Raw genomic sequence first — 19,891 nt, 5'->3', positions numbered from 1 at the left:
TTAAACTTAGTTGCTTTATTTGCAATTTCAAAATGAACAAAGCATCTTACAGAATGGGGTTTTCCTGTTGACCACTGAAGGCTTCAAAGTCAAATCAAATAACAATTTTTGTAACTGGGCCTACTAAAAATGACAGTGTAAAAGCAAATCTCTTTAACCCAGACTATTCTGCAAAGTACATTCCCAGGTACATACTGAACTGTGCTATCCTACGATTAGACTGGAAAGGCGGCTCCAACCCCCGAGGGATTTAACACTGCAAAGCCCACAGGACTAGGCGCAGAGCAGGCTATTGTGGCCATGTTGGAGAGAGCAGGCATGGAAGTGAAGCCGGGGGTGGTGGGGGGAGCAGGAGGAAGAGGAGGAGGAGGAGGAAGAGGAGGAGGAGGACTGCTGGCCCTGCACTGGCACCATGTGCAACGGAGACTCTCTGTCAGGGTTGCGTTCTCACGTTTCCTTGCAAAGTTGCAACACCTGAAGTACCAGAACACAGTGCTGGACTAGGCAGAAGCAGACCCAGGGCCGCAGGGGCAGCACATGGAGGCCGGGCCAACAGTTCTTGGCCTTTATAATACACACGACAAAACCTGTGACATCAGGGCACAGTGCCAGAGGTGCCTTCATGCCAGTTAGGTCGGCGTAGCATTCGGACGGTGACAGCCCACGGAGCAGTGTTCGTCGCTGCCCTCAACCAGGTTTGAAACTGACCGACGGGGCACCATGCATCTGGAGGCACCCGTCATAGATGGGTCACATTATTCACATTACATTCACTCTGGAGTTGCTCTTTTGACACTTTCAACAAACGTTATCCCCAAACTGGCCATGTTGGAGGAGGGGAGACAGGAGGCTGGATAAGGCCTGGAGAGGAGGCAGCCCGAGTCCTGGGACCGCCTCGCTCTCTGTTGGGATGCCCATGGGCGCAGCCAGTGCCCCAGGAGACCAAGCGGACCTGCAGCACACGGAGGGCAGGGCTGAGAACACCTGCCCTGCCCTGGCACACCCCAGGAACCCTGGGTAACCTGCACATGCTTTAACTGTGGGCATTTTATCAGCCATTTTCTCAAGTGAGAAAGATAGCCTATATAGAAAAATTTAAATTAGACTTCGGGATATTTCAAACATATTTAATGTTCAGGAATTCCCAACTTTAAACCCGAGGCCATCCCCGCGGGGGCCTGCTGGACACCCAGTGCTCCCATGCCCACGTGGCCCATTGATCAGGACACTGCACTCAAACACAGATGAAATGGAATGTCTGGCACTGGGCCTCCAACGCTGCTGCCAAACAGAAACTCCCACAGGAAGGATACACGGGGAGGCCAGCACGTGGCTCTCGGGCACGGACAATCAGCTGCCCACGGCCCCTGCTGGGGGAGAGTGCACACAGCACCCTGCAGGGCGGACGGTTCCACCCGAGAGAGCGGCTGCAGGAGCTTTATTTGACATGGAAAGGTGGTCACCTACCACAAAGGACTTCCATCTATGAAGGACTTACACAGCCCAGGGTTCAGGGCATCTAGAAACACTTTCCTGCTGAGCGAGGAAGCTCCTAGAGCGGCTCTCCGAGCGCAGGAGTGGCAGTGTCATATTCGGCGATGAAGCGTTTCAGCTCCCCCACACAGCGCTCGCCCAGTTCGTGTAAGTTCTGCCGCAGGGCAGGCTGGATGGCCTTGGCCAAGGAAGGGTCCTTCTCCACCAGCATCTTCACAACCAGCCCGAACGTTTCACAGTCTTGCCGGTAAACCTACAGCAGAGAAGCGAGTGCGTCAGCAGGGCGGGGCTGGCAGAAGGCAGCAAGCCAACGGAGCCTTCCTGATGAGCTTGGCTGACCCAGAGGGGGCACAGCCCTCATGGCACCTGCAGGCCCAAAGTGCCCGCTGCTGCCACGGGCATCAAGGAGCCAAAGGAAAGTACAGCCATAGTCCGGCTGGTGCATTCCTGTGAAACAAAGAAGTTTCTGGGTCCCTTAGTGATAATTCCTCCCCTCAGATTGTAGTCAGATCACAAATATGAAGTTCCGCGTAGCACACAACAACCCCCTTCCCGAGTGAAACTGAGCCATACACAATCACACCTTACACACAGGCCCTGGCACGCACACATCTATCTGCACGGACAAGCACACCGACGTTATCTTGCACGTTCCACTTCAACCTACACCTGTCTTCCACTTCAGTAAAGTGTGTGCGCAAACACTGCTGCTTCCTCCACAATGAAAGTCTCTTAGTTTGAACTCACAAGACAAACTTTCACATTGTTCTTCATGCTTTGGCCCCAGGGAGAGCGAGGAGAAGCTGCTGGCTCCTGGCTTTGGATCAGCTCAGCTCTGGCTGCTGCAGCCACTGGGAGAGTGAACCAGCGACCAAAGACCTAACTCTTTCCCTCTCTAATACTTCCAAGCACAATAAGTAAATGTTTTCTAGAAACTGCTCAATTTCTCTTCCCCCCCTTGAAATAAAGAGTAATGTGCAAGTGTTGGTTCTCTAACACAGGCCTGCACTCATTTTGAAAACCTTCACAGATCAGCGACTACAGCACTGCTCACTTCCTGACCGTGTACGCTCCAAGTGCAGTGACAGCAACTGCGATTTAGTACGCATCTCTAATGTTTGCTTTGAATGCTTAAAAATGCCTAAAGAACCCACAATTTTCTACATTGTGACAGAATTTCCTCATACTGTTAAGTTTACTTCATAAATTTAGGTAATTTACTCACTCCAGCACCTGCTGAGGTTCACATTACCCAGAACTGATATTAGCATTGTGAGAAATTGAGAAATGAACCCAGCAACCAGGGCATGGTGCACGGGCGTCCCAAGGACGGCCCCGGCAAGCGGTGCACACACCTGCTCTACCGGGGCTAACGTGCACCACACGTCAAGGGGATGCACGGGGCGGGGGGCAGCCAGGACACAGAACAAGGACGCTTCAGTCCCAGGGGGCGCCTTCCTCACCCAGCCAGCCAGCCCACATACCAACAGCTCCTGCACCACCGAGGCCTCCGCAGGCCACTCCGTGGGTGGTCCGAGCTGCACAGGCTCAGTGAAGTTACACTGAAAATTAACCTGCCAATTCCTTTATGGAAGACTGCTTTTTACCTTACTTTAGGCTACTTACAGAACTTAACTATGTTATAGATTTGCATGTAAAATATGGAACTGCATTAAATGTTTATATATCTATTTAAACGGAAAATGATTACCCTAGCAACAAAACACTCTAAGTGTTAGAAGTTTACACTTTGTTGTCAGTCTGAAAGCATGCTGACAACTCTGTGGGAATGGGTATGCATTCTACATTGTCTGGCAAGAAAACCTAGGTCCAAGTGACGCACCCGACCATGCAGCAGAGAGCATGCGTCTCCCACACAGGGCAGAGTGCGCTGCTGCCGTCAGACAGGAAAGAACTGGTGTTAAAGAAGACCTCACCCTTCAGCACGTGGAACACAACGCACATTTCCGAAATCTGTTCCATGGCAAATCCAAACCCCCGACAGGAAGGGTGTAGTTCCGGGCAGGGGCTTGTGGGCGACAGTCCTGGCTGCAGACCCCGGCCACCTTCACATGTGCCATTCAGAGCCACGCAGGGCTGCCCTTGCCAGGCCTAGTACTCCTGAAAACGCAGGAAGCTGCAGCCCAGGCAGGGGCCACACACAGCTCAGCATGCCTGCTCGGAGTGCCAGCAGAGCAGCAAGCCAAGGCCACGGTCACACACAGTCCTTCCACGCAGCAGCCGGGTCACGGCCCACACAGTCCTTCCACGCAGCAGCCGGGTCACGGCCCACACAGTCCTTCCACGCAGCAGCCGGGTCACGGCCCACACAGTCCTTCCACGCAGCAGCCGGGTCACGGCCCACACAGTCCTTCCACGCAGCAGCCGGGTCACGGCCCACACAGTCCTTCCACGCAGCAGCCGGGTCACGGCCCACACAGTCCTTCCACGCAGCAGCCGGGTCACGGCCCACACAGTCCTTCCACGCAGCAGCACGGCCCACACAGTCCTTCCACGCAGCAGCCGGGTCACGGCCCACACAGTCCTTCCACGCAGCAGCCGGGTCACGGCCCACACAGTCCTTCCACGCAGCAGCCGGGTCACGGCCCACACAGTCCTTCCACGCAGCAGCCGGGTCATGCCTGCACTTGGGCAGAGTACTTGGAATACAACCAGCTAAGCTACCAAGGCCTTGGGCTGATCAATGATGAAAGGAAAAGGAATATCTGCCAAATCCAAATTCAACAGCAAATCTACCCAATGGGAAGCAGCTTACAATGACAAAAGGCACTCCTTGCAAGCACTATTTTAAAAGAGAAATGAAGGTGGCCTTAGCTGCCAGAACACTACACATTCAACTAAAGGGCGTCCAGCACGTGCAGCCCAATTCAGGAAGGGCAGCCGGACAGCCTGTCATCAATCATGAAGGCCACCTGTTTCGGGGGGCTCTGTACCCAAGGGACTTCAGAAAGCCCAAGGAAAAGGAATTAGAAGTGGCTGATATTTTCAGCAGTGCATTAAGAAATCTTGCAGTCCATGCCGTTGTTTCATTGTATGAACTTTCCATGAACTTGCTTCAAGCTCTCATATATATTCACTGGACAATATATGTAATATCTACATATTCATATAAAATTTATGTTACTATTACAAGATAACTAGCCAGCTGCAGAAAGCAAAGCACCACAGCTTCAAGCAGCTGGGAACCAAATGAGAACCCAGTTCTTTCTCTATTTCTAATTCTTGATGATTTCATATCATTTCCTTTATCTCAACAACTCATTTGGTTCAAGTGCCATTATGTCCTGTTCCAGGACATCACCCCTGCACAGAGCCTTAAAAATGCAGCAAGAGCTGCAGAAAGCTTAGGGCGGGTAGCCTAGTGGTTAAAGTCCCCGCCTTCCCGCCTTGCATGTGCCGGGATCCCATTAGATCCCATTAGAGCACTGGTCCATATTCCAGCTGCTCCACTCCCTTCCAGCTAGCAGGTAAAGCCAAGTGTCCCAGCAGAGCACCGTGAGACCCAGAGACGGTGCAGCCCCCGGCAAGGCACCATGAGACCCAGAGACGGTGCAGTCCCCGGCAAGGCACCGTGAGACCCAGAGACGGTGCAGTCCCCGGCAAGGCACCGTGAGACCCAGAGACGGTGCAGTCCCCGGCAAGGCACCGTGAGACCCAGAGACGGTGCAGTCCCCGGCAGAGCAGACGGTGCTGCGATGACTGGCAGCTACATGAAGACTTCTTCTCATTGGCAAGAATTTCTGTGGATGACAACATACGCGCCCCACAGAGATTCCATCTCCACCAGCGGCCTTCCCTGTGCAGGAGAAACGACCACAGCCACATGAGACAACCGCAAAATCCACAAGAGAAGGTGGGAAATGCGGAGCCTCAGCCAGCCCTGGTGTGGAATCTCACATACACACACAGACCGATTCACAAATCTATAGGATTCCAACATGGAATAATTGATCACAATTCTGGTTACCCACTTAAGCTTATTTAACCATAATAAACTAAACAAGTATCAAACATACAACATAATTCACTGATGCTAAAAACTAGATTACCACAGAGCAGTGAGAGGCAGAGGGCAACACAGCAAGCTCCCTCCACTGGGTCGCTTCCCAGTCGCTGGCAGCAGAACCGAGCACTTGGCTTTACCTGCTAGATGCTGAGGGTGGGCTTCACAATTGCTGGGGTCCGTGCAGTAGATGCGGGGCACCCAAAGGTGTGAAGAGTGTTGTTCTCATTGCAGGCAGGGCCGCAAGGAACTTCCGGCTGCACGGCAGGGCCCTGAGGATGTCTCTACAGCCACCTGAATACGGAAGAACTCTAATCCATTCAGGCATCGTTTGCTGCTGTGGGGTTGGTTTTTACTATCAATGTGAGCTTGGAGGTTAATGTCACTATTATTCATGCTGTCTCGGCTGTCCCCAAGGACCTTATGCTAATCAAGGGACCTGTGTTTAGGGTCTCATTCTTTCCTTGATATTTAGGTTCTCCTTTTCTTTGTGATACATTTCTTCCCTTAACTGATTCAAGATTGAGTTGTAGAATAAGAATTGCAGTAGGAACTTCTATTCGGCTTTTAGGTGAAACAAAAGGCAGAATTATTCTTGGATACACCCACTTGACCATGACCTCAAAAGTATGTACCAGAGCTCGTGAGGGTTTCTGTACAAAAAAGGGGACAGCTTTCTTGCATTTGTCCATTGTGATCATGAAATCGCAGTGGTCCATCTCTTTCCTTTTCTATTCCGCACACCCTTCTGGAGTTCCGAACTCAGCTGGAGCTGGCCTCCAGCACACAGTGAAAGTGTTCACACACCGAGAGCACGGAGGCCTGCTCCGAGGACAGAAGGATGTCCGCTGACCCCTAGGCCAAGCTGCCAGCCGGCAGAGTGATGGGACAGGAAGGCCAAGGCAGTGGCTCAGATCTGTCTCCTCTTGGATGTAACTGCAAATTCATCCAAGATGCCTTACAACCCTTCATCTCACACAGATCAAGCCAGACTATAATTTCCCACGATGAAAGCTCAACAGTTACCAGCCCTTGGGGGACAGACTTCACCACCCCCCACAGGAGAAAGCTGTACTGTATCTGATTTCAGTTTATAACATGCAAATGAAGGAAACAGTCAACTTAATCACTCATCTGCCAGAGCAGAAATGTTTCAATGACAGAACATACTGTGAGTGCTTCTACAGTGGAGTCTTCAGCCCAGAACAAAGAATTACACACGAGTTAATGTGACAGGCACAGCTGCGGTTCAGCAAGGGCCTCAGCATCAGCCATGCCAAAAGCAGCTAAAATCCATCAGGGTTTAAAATCATTCATTTGACTTTTCTCTCTAAAGATGTCACGCACACCGTGAACCCAGGTGGTGGGTGCCCCCGGGAGGGGGATCTGGTGGGGTCTGGGTCGTCTGAATTTGGCCCTTAGACCCACCTGTGAGAATTGATCCTCCTCAGTAGTAAAGTTGGAGTAGTGGACGGATGGCTCAGATCCACATAGGGGACACTACAGCCCATGGTGGCCTGCAGAGGACATCTGCTACCATAGCAGGGGAAGAAGAACAGAACAAACTGGACAACTACCCCAGCCCAACGGTGACAGCAAACATCTGGGCGAACGGAGACCCTAAGGTGGACTATGTCAGCCGATGGACGTTCAAAGTGATCCCTCATCCTTGGATTGGTGAGCTGGGCGTTTCAAAACTATCACAACCACCTGAGCATAACCCTCCGTGCGTGTGCCACATCAGGACCCTGGGTTGACATCGGGTGGCTGCTCCCATCCCTGGGTGCTGGAGTGGGTGGGAGGCTGGGGGTGGCTTCTCCCGTCTCTCCCCTCCCCTCAGATACAGGAAAAATAGAAAACTTGGAAAAATGATCACACCCACTTTTCCACGACCTTTGATCCTTCCCACCCTGATCAACTATGTAAGCATCATTCGAAATAAAAATTTAAAAATAGAGTATGCAGTTATCAGAGTCCATAAATCCCATTATGTATGAATGAAAACACATATTTTCAAAATCTATCATTTTTCTTATCTATAATATTAGTAAAACCTGTAGTTACTGGGAAATGATTTCAATTTATTATTTAGTAGTCCACCTGGTGCTACAACTGCACGCTAAGGACTTGGCCGACAGTGACCGAGCTCCTTCCAAGAGCCAGAGGGACACGTGGCAGTCCTGTCTGCCCACACCCACACCAAGGCACCCTACTACCCACAGGCTGTCCTCATTGCACCTACCGGGCACGGCTTCCTCCACAGCATGCCGACGCCGGGAGGAGCTGCTACCCACCAAACAGCAGATCAGTCTTAAAGATAATCTACTTAAAGGTGTGCGTGAGCTGGGGAGTCCAGTCAGCTGAAATTTACATACGGCATATAGGTAATGTTGACATTTACGTTAAACACTGATCAATGGATCCATAACCCAGAATTCTACCACACTACTAAAAACTAACACTGCCGCACACACCTTCAATAAAGCAGCTACTATATGTATTAACTGTCAAAAACGGTGAGCCGTTAGTATAAGTGACTGTTTTTGTGTGGAGTCTGCGTCGTGTTTGTTAGTAAAACAACAGACTGGAACGTCAAATAAACTTAGGTAAGAATAACAGGAAAACTAGAAACAAAATTTTTGTTTGGATTAGCAGCATTTAATACGGGACTGTTTCTAATGCAATGAGGGTCAAAAGGCACCCCTCCCCCAGCTGTGCCGGAAAACCCAGCCGACTGCAGCGTCCCCTCTAACCCTGCTTTGTGTGGCAGCATCACGTGCTCGTGTGGACCCGCCACAGACAGAAGCCTTGCACTGCAGCACACCCGGGGAAAACGCATTACACCACTCCTTTCCGCACGCACACGCCCATTTCCAGGGTCCCGTGACAAGAAAAAAATAAACCTAACACCGTGAGTGCCAAATGTTATCTGCAGTACTTAAAGGTCCAGAAATTATTTTTTACGGGTAAGACTTCTTTCCTGGGCAAATTACTAAATACTTTGTTTAAAAACACTACATTAGGGCCTGGCGCAGTAGCCTAGTGGCTAAAGTCCTTCCCTTGCACGTGTGGGATCCCATCTGAAAGCCAGTTTGTGTCCCATGCTGCTCCACTTCCTTGCAACTCCCTGCTTGTGCCCTGGGAAGGCAGCGGACGGCCCAAAGCCTTAGGACCCTGCACCTGCGTGAGACCCAGAAGAGGTCCCGGGTTCCTGGCTTCAGATTGGCTCAGCCATTGCGGCCGTTATGACCCCTTGGGGAGTGAACCAGAGGATGGAAGATCTATCTGTCTCTGCTTCTCTCTGTAAATCCGACTTTCCAATAGAAATAAATCTTTTCCAAAGCTGCATTACTGAGGGATTATGTTACGGCAGAGCAAGTCAAAATGTCACCCGTGATGCTCACATTCCTTACACAACTCTAGTTCGAGTCCTGGCTACTCCACTTCCAGCCAGGTCCCTCTTACAGGTGTGGAGAAGCAGGAGGACGGCCCAACTCCCCAGGCTCTTGCTCCCGTGTGGGCGACCCGGGAGAAGCTCCTGGTGCTGGCCTCACTCCGCTCCAACCTGAATTGCTGTCATCGTTTGGAGAGTGAACCAGTGGGTCGAAGACATCCGTGCTTGTCTCCACTGCCTTCCCAGGCCACAAGCAGAGCTGGAAGGGAAGTGGAGCCACAGGATACAAACCAGCGCCCACATGGGATCCAGGTGCATGCAAGGCGAAGACTTTAGCCACTAGGATACTGCACCGGGCCCCAAACAGACCTCTTAAAAGCGATCTGTTTATTTAAAGGCAGAGTTAGACAGACATGAAGTGAGGTGTTCCATGTGCTGGTTCGCTTTGTCGTGAGCTGGGCCAGGGTGAAGCCAGGAGCCTGCAGCTTGCCCTGGATCTCCTACATGGCTGCAGGGGCCCAAGCACCTGGACCATCTTCCACGGTTTTCCTGGATCCATCAGCAGGCAGCTGGATATGAACTGAGCAGATGTGACTAGAACTCAAACCCATATGGGAAACCAGTGTCACAAGTGGATGCTTAATTTGCTACACTAGCACACCTGCCCAAATAAATCTTTTTTAAACATGTTATGTTATTCTATAGTTTTTAAAAGGAAAGTGCACATGCTTGCAAAAGAGCAGAGCCTTAGGATCTGCGTCCGGGCCAGGCAGGATGATGACACAGTACCGGAGTGCAGCCAATGACTTGCTCATTGATCACACTCAAGACTGCAGCTCCATCCATGATGCATGGGAGCCTATGGGAATCGCCTGCCACTGCAGGGATGGAGGCAGAGCAGTCCACAGAACACAGTACTCTGTGTGCACCCATTACAGTGTAAGCAGACATGGAAAAACACCACAAGGCGGGGCTTTAAGATAAACCTACAGGGGCTAGAGCTGTGGCATGGCAATTAAAACCACAGCCTGAAGCCGACCAACCATACAGGTTCTGGTTAGGGTCTGAGCTGCTCCACTGGCTGCTGGGAAAGCAAAGCAGCTGATGAGAGACCCCCTACTCTCACTTCCAAACTACTGACATGCATGGAAACCTCCTATTTTAGTTCTGGCTACTTTTTGCCATTGGTGCAACAACGAAACACCTTCAGGTTAAGTCCCCTTTAACCAAGGCAGAGAATTTTTGAATCTATGTGAAAATTACCACCTTGAGAAAAAGTCTTGACTTTCTTACAATTTCTAATGATTTTTACATGATTATATAACAATTTAGGGACATTTACTTCAAACTCTGGAGAGTGAAAACATGAAACTTGCCTATACAACAAGTGACACTGCAGAAAGCATTTCCACATTTAATTCTTGTAAAATTATAACAGCTTATTAGGTGGGTTAAAAATCAAAAAAGACCCTGCTTTTCAGAAACTTACTGCTAAAAATTAGCTTTAAACATTATCTTTTATACTCTATGTAATAGTTGGAAAAAACTTAAACGCACATGAAAAACATGAAATATATCTAACCCTAGTATTAAAAAACATGCTAACATTTTCTTTATAATCTTCCATGCAATGTCTAAGAGTTCTTTTTTAACTAAATAATTGTATTCTCTAAGCAAATAAAAAAAAAATCCTTATTTTATAAAAAAAAAAAAAAAAAAAACAAGGACAGGAAACTACAGTAATCACAATGACTAAAATTAGTTTAAATTAAAAATTTTTTCAACTGCAACTTCAGCACCCCAGCGGGTAAGACCAACGCAATCTAAGAACTCAATGAACGTGTGCGAAGAACACGGACGGACTGGAGAAGAGCGGACTCTCACCTGTTCAATCTCTTTGGTTTTCATCGCTATTGCTTTAGAGCGAGTGCTGAGCTGGCTGTCTTCAAAGAATTCCACGCCTTCAGGTGCGCTGGATTCAGGTTCCTCGGGTGCCGTGGGTTCCGCCTTGAAAAGGAATTCACAGTGGGTCATGATTTTCTCAAAGCACGGGGAATGCTCTGACAGCTGGACTAGGTTACACTCAAGCAAGTGCTAGGACTTGTAATGCAAAAACTTACTTTCTTCAATTTTATTACATACAGGCGCACGGGTGAACAGAATGAAAGAGGAAATACAGCCTTAGAAGTCGTCCAAAGCTGGATTAGTGACTACCCCTTCAGCAATCTAGCTCTACAACCTTCAAACGGAAAAAGCCAACTGCAAATGAGAGGTGTGTACACAAGCAGTTTATTAAAAGGAAAAAGGACAAAAAAGGGGGCCACCACTTTCAGAACTCAAATCATCTTGTTCCAACCACCTGAAAATTGATTAAAACCATTAAAATAAACAATTTCACAAAACAATAATCACACTATTTCACAGCAATATTTTATTAGTAAGTAATCTCACTGGTTGTTCATGATCAATATATTGTCAATTGTGTCCTTCCTCCTGCATCCCTCCCTCCACCAGAGAGAAAGAGGGGGAGAGAGAAGCAGGTAGGCAGCAGACAGTGTACACAAGAACAGAAGTGACAGCACCGCCATCAGTGTGGACAGACAGAGATAATGAGCAGGTCCTGTGTGCTGCAGCATTTTGAGCTGCTACTTAGAATGTCCAGGGCCCAGCGCGGTGGTGCAGTGGTTAAAGGTCCTCGCCTTGCATGCCCGGGATCCCATATGGGCGCTGGTTCTATCCCGGCAGCCCCGCTTCCCATCCAGCTCCCTGCCTGTGGCCCGGGAAAGCAGTCGAGGACGGCCCAAGGCTTTGGGACCCTGCACCCATGTGGGAGACCCGGAAGAGGCTCCTGGCTTCGGATCGGCATAGCATCGGCCGTTGCGGCTCACTTGGGGAGTGAATCATCGGACGGAAGATCTTCCTCTCTGTATATCCACCTTTCCAATAAAAAAATAATAATAATAATAAAAAAATAATGCTATTAAAAAAAAAAAGAATGTCCGCATTTCACAGTTGGTGCCATATTGCCACAGCTGGCCAGTGCAGTGGCTGGCACGCAACAGATGGCTAAAATCCTTCAGTGTGTACCATCCACCTGGAAGACCTGTTTCTTGGCCTATTAGCCCAGGCCAGACTACAGCAGCCATTTGAGGAACTAACCAGCAGACGGAAGACATGCACATAATCGTGTGTCATTGCCACTTCACAACTGAATTAATGCACATTTCCTGTACACTTCTGAGGACTCCTCATATCCTGATGTATTCAACCCCAAAGCCTGAGGATCTCTTGAGAAATCAATTTCAGTTTCAGTGAGGTAGAATTCTAGCATCAAGCCCTTAGATCCACATTACTTTCCTGTAAACTCCCAGTGTCCTCCTAAATTATCTACTTCCACCAGCTCTACCATTTCAGAAGAAATGCAGGGACTAAAGGGCCAGGGCTCCAGGGCTGTAAGAGAAGCAAAGACCACTGGATCGCGGGACAAGGGCCCAGGACTCAGCACAGACAACCGTCCATCCTGGAGACTATCAAAGCACTAAAGCCAAGATCAAGTAAGTCTCTTAGCATTTTGACTAGTTCAATGAAAAAACAGCAAGAACAAAAACAAAAACCTCATGTTCAGAACACACTCAAAATTTAAAATGGGAATTCCAGGTTTCACAGGGACCTGCGGCTGCTATGGGTATAACAGTCCTCCAGAAAAGTCCAACTTCAACTGTCACAGACGCAGGCAGCATCAGGAGGTGACCAGGCCACTGGCTCTTTCTGGTTGCCTGCTACAGGAGGACTAGTGTTCCCTCCTGCTGGGGGCGCTGCACTGCAGGTGCAGAGCTGGCCATGGGCCAGGCCCTCACCAGACACCAAAATCTGCTAGTGGTCTGATCTGGCAGGTCACAGAACAGCAAAAAAATGGGTTAATTGTCAACCAGTAAGTATTCTTTTTTCTAGTGCTTATTTTCATTTCTTTTCATTGACTTGAAGGGCAGAGCAACAGAGTTTAGATGAACTGTGACTGCTCTGAGCGTGGAGAAGGATCCTGTCACCTGCTCACACACTGGCCTGCTCTACCCCTGGTCTGAGTGCCTGACTCGCCTGGCTCTTTACGAAATTCATACTAGGGCTTTGCAGTCAATTAGGACGCTCAGCTCAAAATATTTCTTTCCTTATTTAGATAGCTCAAAGTCAAAGGCAGAAAGACAAAGGGAGCAACACAGAAACTGCATGTGCTTTCACTCTCCACATGGCTGCGTCCAGCCAAAGCCAGGAGCCAGGACGGCCTGTGTCCAGCTGAAGCCAAGAGGGGCTACTTCTGGGTCTCCTATGTGGAAGTCTCAAACATTTATACCATTTTCCGCAACTTTTTCTCCAGACCATCGGCAGGGAGCTGGATCAGGTACACGAACCTGCAAGTCATCCCCTACCAGAGTCCCCACTCTTGAGTCCTGACGACGCCGACTCCACTTCGGCTCCCTCTGACCACTCCTGGAAAGGCAGCAGGACGCTGCCAGCCACATGGGAAACCAAAGCAGCAAAGGAAGGATCTCTCCCTCTCTCTGACACTCTACCTTTCAAATAATTAAATGAATGTTATAAAACTTTAAGGAAAAAATGGTGAGCTTTCCTTCTTCAGCAGGAAGTCCACTGTTTCCAACTTCCAAGAACCCTCACATAATCTGCCTTCCACACAAAACTTTCCCAGCTGCCAATTTACGGACAGTAAATTAGGAAATCTATAAAATCTACTTTCAATCTCCTGACAGCTTGGTTGATGCTTTCTAATGCACTGTTTGCCCCAATTACACTCACAGTGAAGAGTGAATTTAAAGAAACTAGAAGTCAGCACAGTGCTTGCCTCTGAAATTGTATGTGCTGATACCCTAACTCAGAAGAAAATAAATTAATAAAAGCACTGTGAAAATAATTTACAATTAAAAGTTTATAATTCAGGTTCTTTCCTCATAGATCAAGCAACCATATTAATACTTCAGCACCTCTGAAAAGCACAGCATTATGAAGGCCAAACTATCTTTTTTGGGAAAAGGAAGAAAAGCACGCGCGCGCGCACACACACACACACACACACACACACACACACACACACACACACATCTGTTTACTTACCTAGAAAGCAGAGTTTTAGAGAATTTACCAGAAGAGATCCTCTGGTTCACTCCCCAAATGGCTGTACCAACTGGGAATGAACCAGGTCAAAGTCAGCCCTGGGACTCTGTCAGGGTACACAGGGGTGGCAAGGGCCCAAGTACTTTCCCAGCAGCGTCAGCAAGGAACTGGATCAGCAATGCATCAGTCAGGACTTGAACCGGTGCACACACAGGCAACAGCTGGCACAGGCAGCAGCAGCATAAACTGCTCGTCCCAGCTTCCAAACCTCTGTGGGAAGCATTTCTCAAACGTAACAGCCAACAGCTCTTTTTTTTCTGCTTCGGACCATTAACAGCCCTCAGAATCAAGGTCAAGTACTCTCAGAAATCCTCTAACAGGGCCGGAAAGACAAAAGACAAAAACTGAACAGAAGGAAGGGGCATGATATGCTTGAATACTTAGCCATTTTGCTGAATTTATTTTCAAGTTCACTGGACTTTGCAGGGACTACAGAATTTTCCAAATGTTTTAAAACTTTACTGATGGCAGCAGTCAAGTTGGAAACCTCAGTATTCAGCCTCGGTCAGCTCATCAACACCTATCTACCTGCTGGTATTCCTGAGGCGGAGACCACTATTTCAACAGATCTGTATGTGCCCGGACACATGTGAGTACACACAAAAATCACATCCAAGCTCTTCCTCACACTTCAGATCACGCAGGAACCAACAGGACCAGGATCAAGATCCCACTCCCACTGAAGTAACAACTAGCACGCCAAGAGCTCCCTTCTCCCAGCACACTGTTACTATGGTAGATCAAGCACCACGAACACCTCAGAACTGTCCAGTGTGACCAGCACCCATCTGCCTGGACCACCCCTCTGCCTGGACCACCCCTCTGCCTGGACCACCCATCTGCCTGGACCACCCATCTGCCTGGACCACCCACAGCAGCGGGAGGAAGTGACCCTCCCCATCAGCATCCCCCTCGATGGAGACAAGCAACAGTCCCAGCCTTCCTTCACACCCTTTGCCTCCTGTCCTCTCTGTAACTGTGTTTTCAAATTAATGTACCTTTAAAATTAATACATCTTCCTGGGGGGGAGAAAAAAAAAAGACAAAGAAACAGGGTATGGCGAGACTGAAACTCGCTGGAGGCAGTGGCACAAGTGACTGCAATAAAGAACCAGCGACTGAACACAACCCGTCCAAGTGACCTATAGACCTGCGGGCAACACATCTTAAAACTGGCTCTAAGAAGAATCTGCTAACCACATTAGCCATGACCAAGAACAAAAGAAAGATATCCAATGAATATTACTGATGTCTTCCCCGCACAACAGCAAAAGCTTTTGTCAACCTCACAGTTAGCTGAGAAAATGGGGGACAGAAATACTTAAAAACCTTAACAACGTACATGAGTTCAAGGAACTTAAAGAATAGGTTATACAGGAAATAGCAGCAAAGAATCAAATGATATCTGATGCACTAGAAATTAAGACCACAATGGGGCAAACTAAAAATTCAGTGAAAAGCCTCAGCAGTAGAATGAGCAAGCCACAAGAAAGAATCTCTGAACTGGAAGTCATTTCCTTCAGTAATGAGGGAAAAACCAAAAGGCTGGAAAAGAAACTGAGTCAAGCTAGGAAAAGTATTCAAGAATGAAAGGACACCACTAAAAGGCCAAACGTGAGTTACAGGAGTTGCAGAAGGCAAAGAAAGAGAAGCCGGGTTTAAAGATGTACTTAATGAAATAATAAAGGAAAACTTCACTAATTTGGAGGAAGAATTGGGAAACAACATCCAGAAGAGGCTCAGTTTGACCAAAAGCAATCTTTGCCATGAGTAATGATAACCAAGCCCACTTCAGTTGCACAGGGAAAAGATCCCTAAGATCCTTAAATGGGGCCCGTGCAGTGGCCTAGCAGCTAAGTCCACACCTTGAACACACCAGGATCCCACTGGGCACCGGTTCTTTTTGGGTTTTTTTTTTTCTTTATTTTTGACAATCTTTACGTAATAATTAAGGCACAAAGGTTCAAGGGCTACAGGAAAGTGGGTAAGAGTATTATTTCCATATTTTTTTTTCTCCTATATCTGGGGAAAAAGGGGAGGTAAAGGGAGAAGCCCCACCCAGTCTCCTACCCATCCCAGGTTCCTGATATGGGATATGTTCCGAGGGTCTTGCTCAAGTAGCTCTGATAGTTTAACAGTTCTGAATTGCTGCCAGTCTCGCCACTCCAAGCACAATGAGGTTGCTGAAGAATCCACTGATTGACAAAGTCCATCTTAGAGTCTCTGTTTGCCCAGTTTTTCACTGCAAATATATGGCTGGGTGGGCACCAGTTCTAATCCCAGCAGCTCCACTTCCCATCCAGCTCCCTGCTTATGGCCTGGGAAAGCAGTCAAGGACGGCCCAAAGCCTTGGGACCCTGAACCTGAATGGGAGACCTGAAGGAAGTTCCTGGCTCCTGGCTTCAGATCAGCACAGCACCAGCAGGTGCAGTCACTTGGGGAGTGAATCATCAGACAGAAGATCTCCCTCTCTGTCTCTCCTCCTCTCAGTATATCTGACTTTGCAATAAAAGTAAAATAAATCTTAAAAACAACAACAAAACGATTTATTTAAAAAACATTCTTAAATGTAGACATGAAAAAAAAATCAACTGACATATACAGGAATCCCAATCAGTCTCACAGCTCACCTTTCAGAGGAAATGCTACAGGGCATAAGAGAATTGAGTGACATACTCCAAACTCTAAAAGGAAAAAACGGTCAGCCCAGCAGCACTTTCCTTTGTCTTTAAAAATGAAATAAAATTCTTCCACAGCAAATAAAACCTCAAAGAGTTTGCCTCTTTCATACCTGCCCTACAAAAGATACTTAATGTATTCTCTCGACAGAAAAGGAATAACACCCACCAGAGCGAAAGGCAAATGGGTAGAACATCCCAGTAAAAGGACAACAGAAGACTAAATCAAAGAATAACCCATTGCTAAAATGACAGGACTAAACTACCACTTGTCCATATTAATCCTGAATGTAAAAAGGCTTAAACTCATCAATCAAGTGTCATAGATTAGCAGACTGCATCAAAAAACCCCAAATCCACCTAGCTGTTGCCTACAGGAGACACATCTCACCAACAAAGATATGCAGAAACGGAAAGTGAAAGGATGGAAAAAGATCTCCCAGGTTAACGGGAAGGAAAAATGAACTGGTACAGCCATTCTTATATCAGATAACATGGACTTTGACATGGGAAATATTAAAAGAGATGAAGAAGGACCCCACATGATGACCAGAAGATCCATCCGGGAAGAAGGGATTGACTCACCAGGTCTTTAGAATGCTTTCTTTTTCATATCTAATTTCACTTGGTTTTTCTTTCTTGCTTTTTTTTTTTTTTCTTTGCTAGTCTGGCTAAAAGTCTGCTTTGCTCATCTTCTTAAAAAGTGGCTCTTTTTTCTCTTTTTTCTTGCATTCTGTAGTTGTTTAGTCTCAATTCTATCTATTTCTGCTGTGATTTTCATCATTTCTTGTCTCCTTTTTCTTTAATAAGTTCATGAAATGGATTATTAATCATCTGAGATATTTCTATTTTTCTGTAGGCATCTGATATTATAAATGACCCTCTCAATACTGTTTTTTGGTACATCTCATGGGTTTTGATATTTTGTTTTTGTGTCTTCAGAGTTTTTTTTCCTTATTAATTTCTTTAGTGACACACAGGTCATAGACTAGCATCACTTTCCTCAAGAAAGTTTGTTTCTTTTTCATTTCTTCAGTGATATATGAATCATCCAGTAGCATATTATTTAACTTCATGTTGTTAATTTTCTATTTTCTTTCTGTTGTTGATCTTGTTTTATGGCTTTTCATTTAAGGGGATGTATAGTAACTATCATATCCAGATGTGAAGATACAATGCAGTATGCGTCTCTACTTCCAAAGCAAAGATGGCTCCCTATGAAACTTAAATGTATCTTGACAGTAGGATGCTGGACTCTCTGCCACTGTCCACACCTACAATGTCAGGATACAATTAGTAGCAGAATGATGGACTACACTATTGCAGTAATATTAGGGTGGGGCAGTGAGGGGAGTGAAAGGATTTGGGAAGGGGGAAGGGAAATCCCAGAGCCTACGGACCAGTGCCATAAAATAAAATTTTGCTTTAAATTACCACAAAAAAGGAGGTGGGGGGACATGGAGGGAATTAATTACTACTATTGCTGTTCATATTCCACATAAATGAAGCCTGCATAAAGTCTTGCTAATTAAAGATAAAATATTAAGGACATAAGCAGTCTTATTCTAAAAAAGCAATTTATAAAATTATATAATACTTAGTAACATAAAAATCATTATTTTAAATTATTAAATCACCAAAGTGACCATGTCAAAGGTATTTTTCTTTCTACTACATTGTTAACACTGTTCAGTAGTAACGGAAAAATGCCAAAGGGCATGCTGAGCTTTTGGATACAGTTACTCAAACACATGGAAGTATCCACAGGCACAGCTGGAAGCCAGAGCAACCTACACAGCTACAACATCATGTGTTACCTACCCACACAGCCATTCACAAGCAACTGTGTATCCACCCACACAGCTAGAGCCCAGCAAGCACACACACATCTACCCGCAGAGCTACAGTAACAGAGAGGAACTGACCTATTTAAGGACAGTGGGTACCTGAAGGACACATCCATGTTCCTAAAAGACTCAACTCTGACAGGATTTGCTCTTCACATGAGCAGTGCACAAAAAATCTTTTCATAGACTACAAAAACGTACGTAAGCATATTACTTCCACGTGAAATTTCAAAGGCTGATACTCCACAGGCTGTCCAAGTCCACTGCTTAAGAACCAAAGATTCAGCTCCCCAATGCACTTGAGAGAATGGCAGAAGATGGCCCAGGGGCTTGCGGTCCTGCACCTACATACGACACCTGTTTGAAGTTCATGGTCTCAGCTTGACCCAGCCCTGGCTGTTGCACCCATTTGTGTGGTGAACTAGCGGGTGGAAGACATCTTTCTTCTGATACCTAATATCAATAGAGCCCGTAATCCAAGGTCAAATCAATTTTTCAAACCAATGTACTAGTTTGTGATTAGATCCTGTTAGGACCTTCCCTTAATATTGCAAATCAATCTCTCACTAGAATGAACTCACTTAGGTGAAGGAGTAGCCATTTATTTCAGTAGGCTGAAGGGTATTTTCAGGGTGACAGAAGTCCACGTTCCTGTCCTCAAAACCCCCAAAAGAACACACTGGTGATGAACCAAAGGAGGGTTCCCCAGGAACCACCCCCCCCCCCATGAGTTCCCGCACAGCTCTCTCCTCAGTCTCCATCCCAAACAACCCTGACACACAAGCTGCCTGGCTCATTGCTCTCCAGTGATCTCCTGCTGTGGACAGGTAGACCCAGGTGCTAGGTTTCTCTAAAACCGTGTTACACTGTTCTTAAGCTTCCAAACTAGCAGAGACACTGAAAGACAAGGTGATGACAATGGCAGTCACTGCATGCTGGCTATGGCTCTCACAGGGCGGACCTTACCTCATACTTGGAAATATCTGGCAAGTTCCTTTCATCCACCTCCTCCAGCTCCTCAGCAGCCCACTTGCTCGCCCACTTGCTCGCAGCCTCCGCAAGCTCCTTCGCAGTTAGTCTGCTGGGCTTGTCCAGCGTCTGACAAAAGCGAGTGGACCGTTCAGTTACAATTCTCAAGGCTTGCGAGCTTCAGACACAACAAGCAGCAGTCTTCACTTAAGATCGTGAGCCTTCAAATCCACACGGAAGAGATACACTCCAAACAACAAAAGACACTGGCAATTCACACACTAACTGTAAACAGAATACAA

General features: G+C 47.3%; 1 protein-coding gene across 11 annotated transcripts in view; it reads right to left on the bottom strand.

Annotated features, from left to right (window-relative positions):
- PPHLN1 (periphilin 1) overlaps positions 1-19,891 on the bottom strand; it is a 67,179-nt gene continuing 47,288 nt past the window's right edge. For 8 of the 11 annotated variants that reach the window (XM_040978897.1, XM_040978899.1, XM_040978900.1 and 5 more), the window contains 3 exons: positions 19,587-19,718; positions 10,797-10,919; positions 1-1,747 (listed from right to left, as the gene is read on the bottom strand). In XM_040978897.1, coding sequence (XP_040834831.1) covers positions 1,553-1,747; positions 10,797-10,919; positions 19,587-19,718 — 450 coding nt within the window. In that variant the 3' untranslated portion in view covers positions 1-1,552. The remainder of the gene's footprint in view (positions 1,748-10,796; positions 10,920-19,586; positions 19,719-19,891) is intronic. The other 3 variants (XM_040978902.1, XM_040978904.1, XM_040978908.1) reach the window with 1 other exon arrangement.

The sequence above is a fragment of the Ochotona curzoniae genome, unplaced genomic scaffold, assembly GCF_017591425.1.
Source record: "Ochotona curzoniae isolate NIBS_2020 unplaced genomic scaffold, NIBS_Ocur_1.0 contig_2927, whole genome shotgun sequence".
Classification (NCBI taxonomy): Eukaryota; Metazoa; Chordata; class Mammalia; order Lagomorpha; family Ochotonidae; genus Ochotona; species Ochotona curzoniae.
The sequence above is the reverse complement of the archived record's forward strand: the minus strand, read 5'-3'. Positions and strand labels throughout refer to the sequence as shown.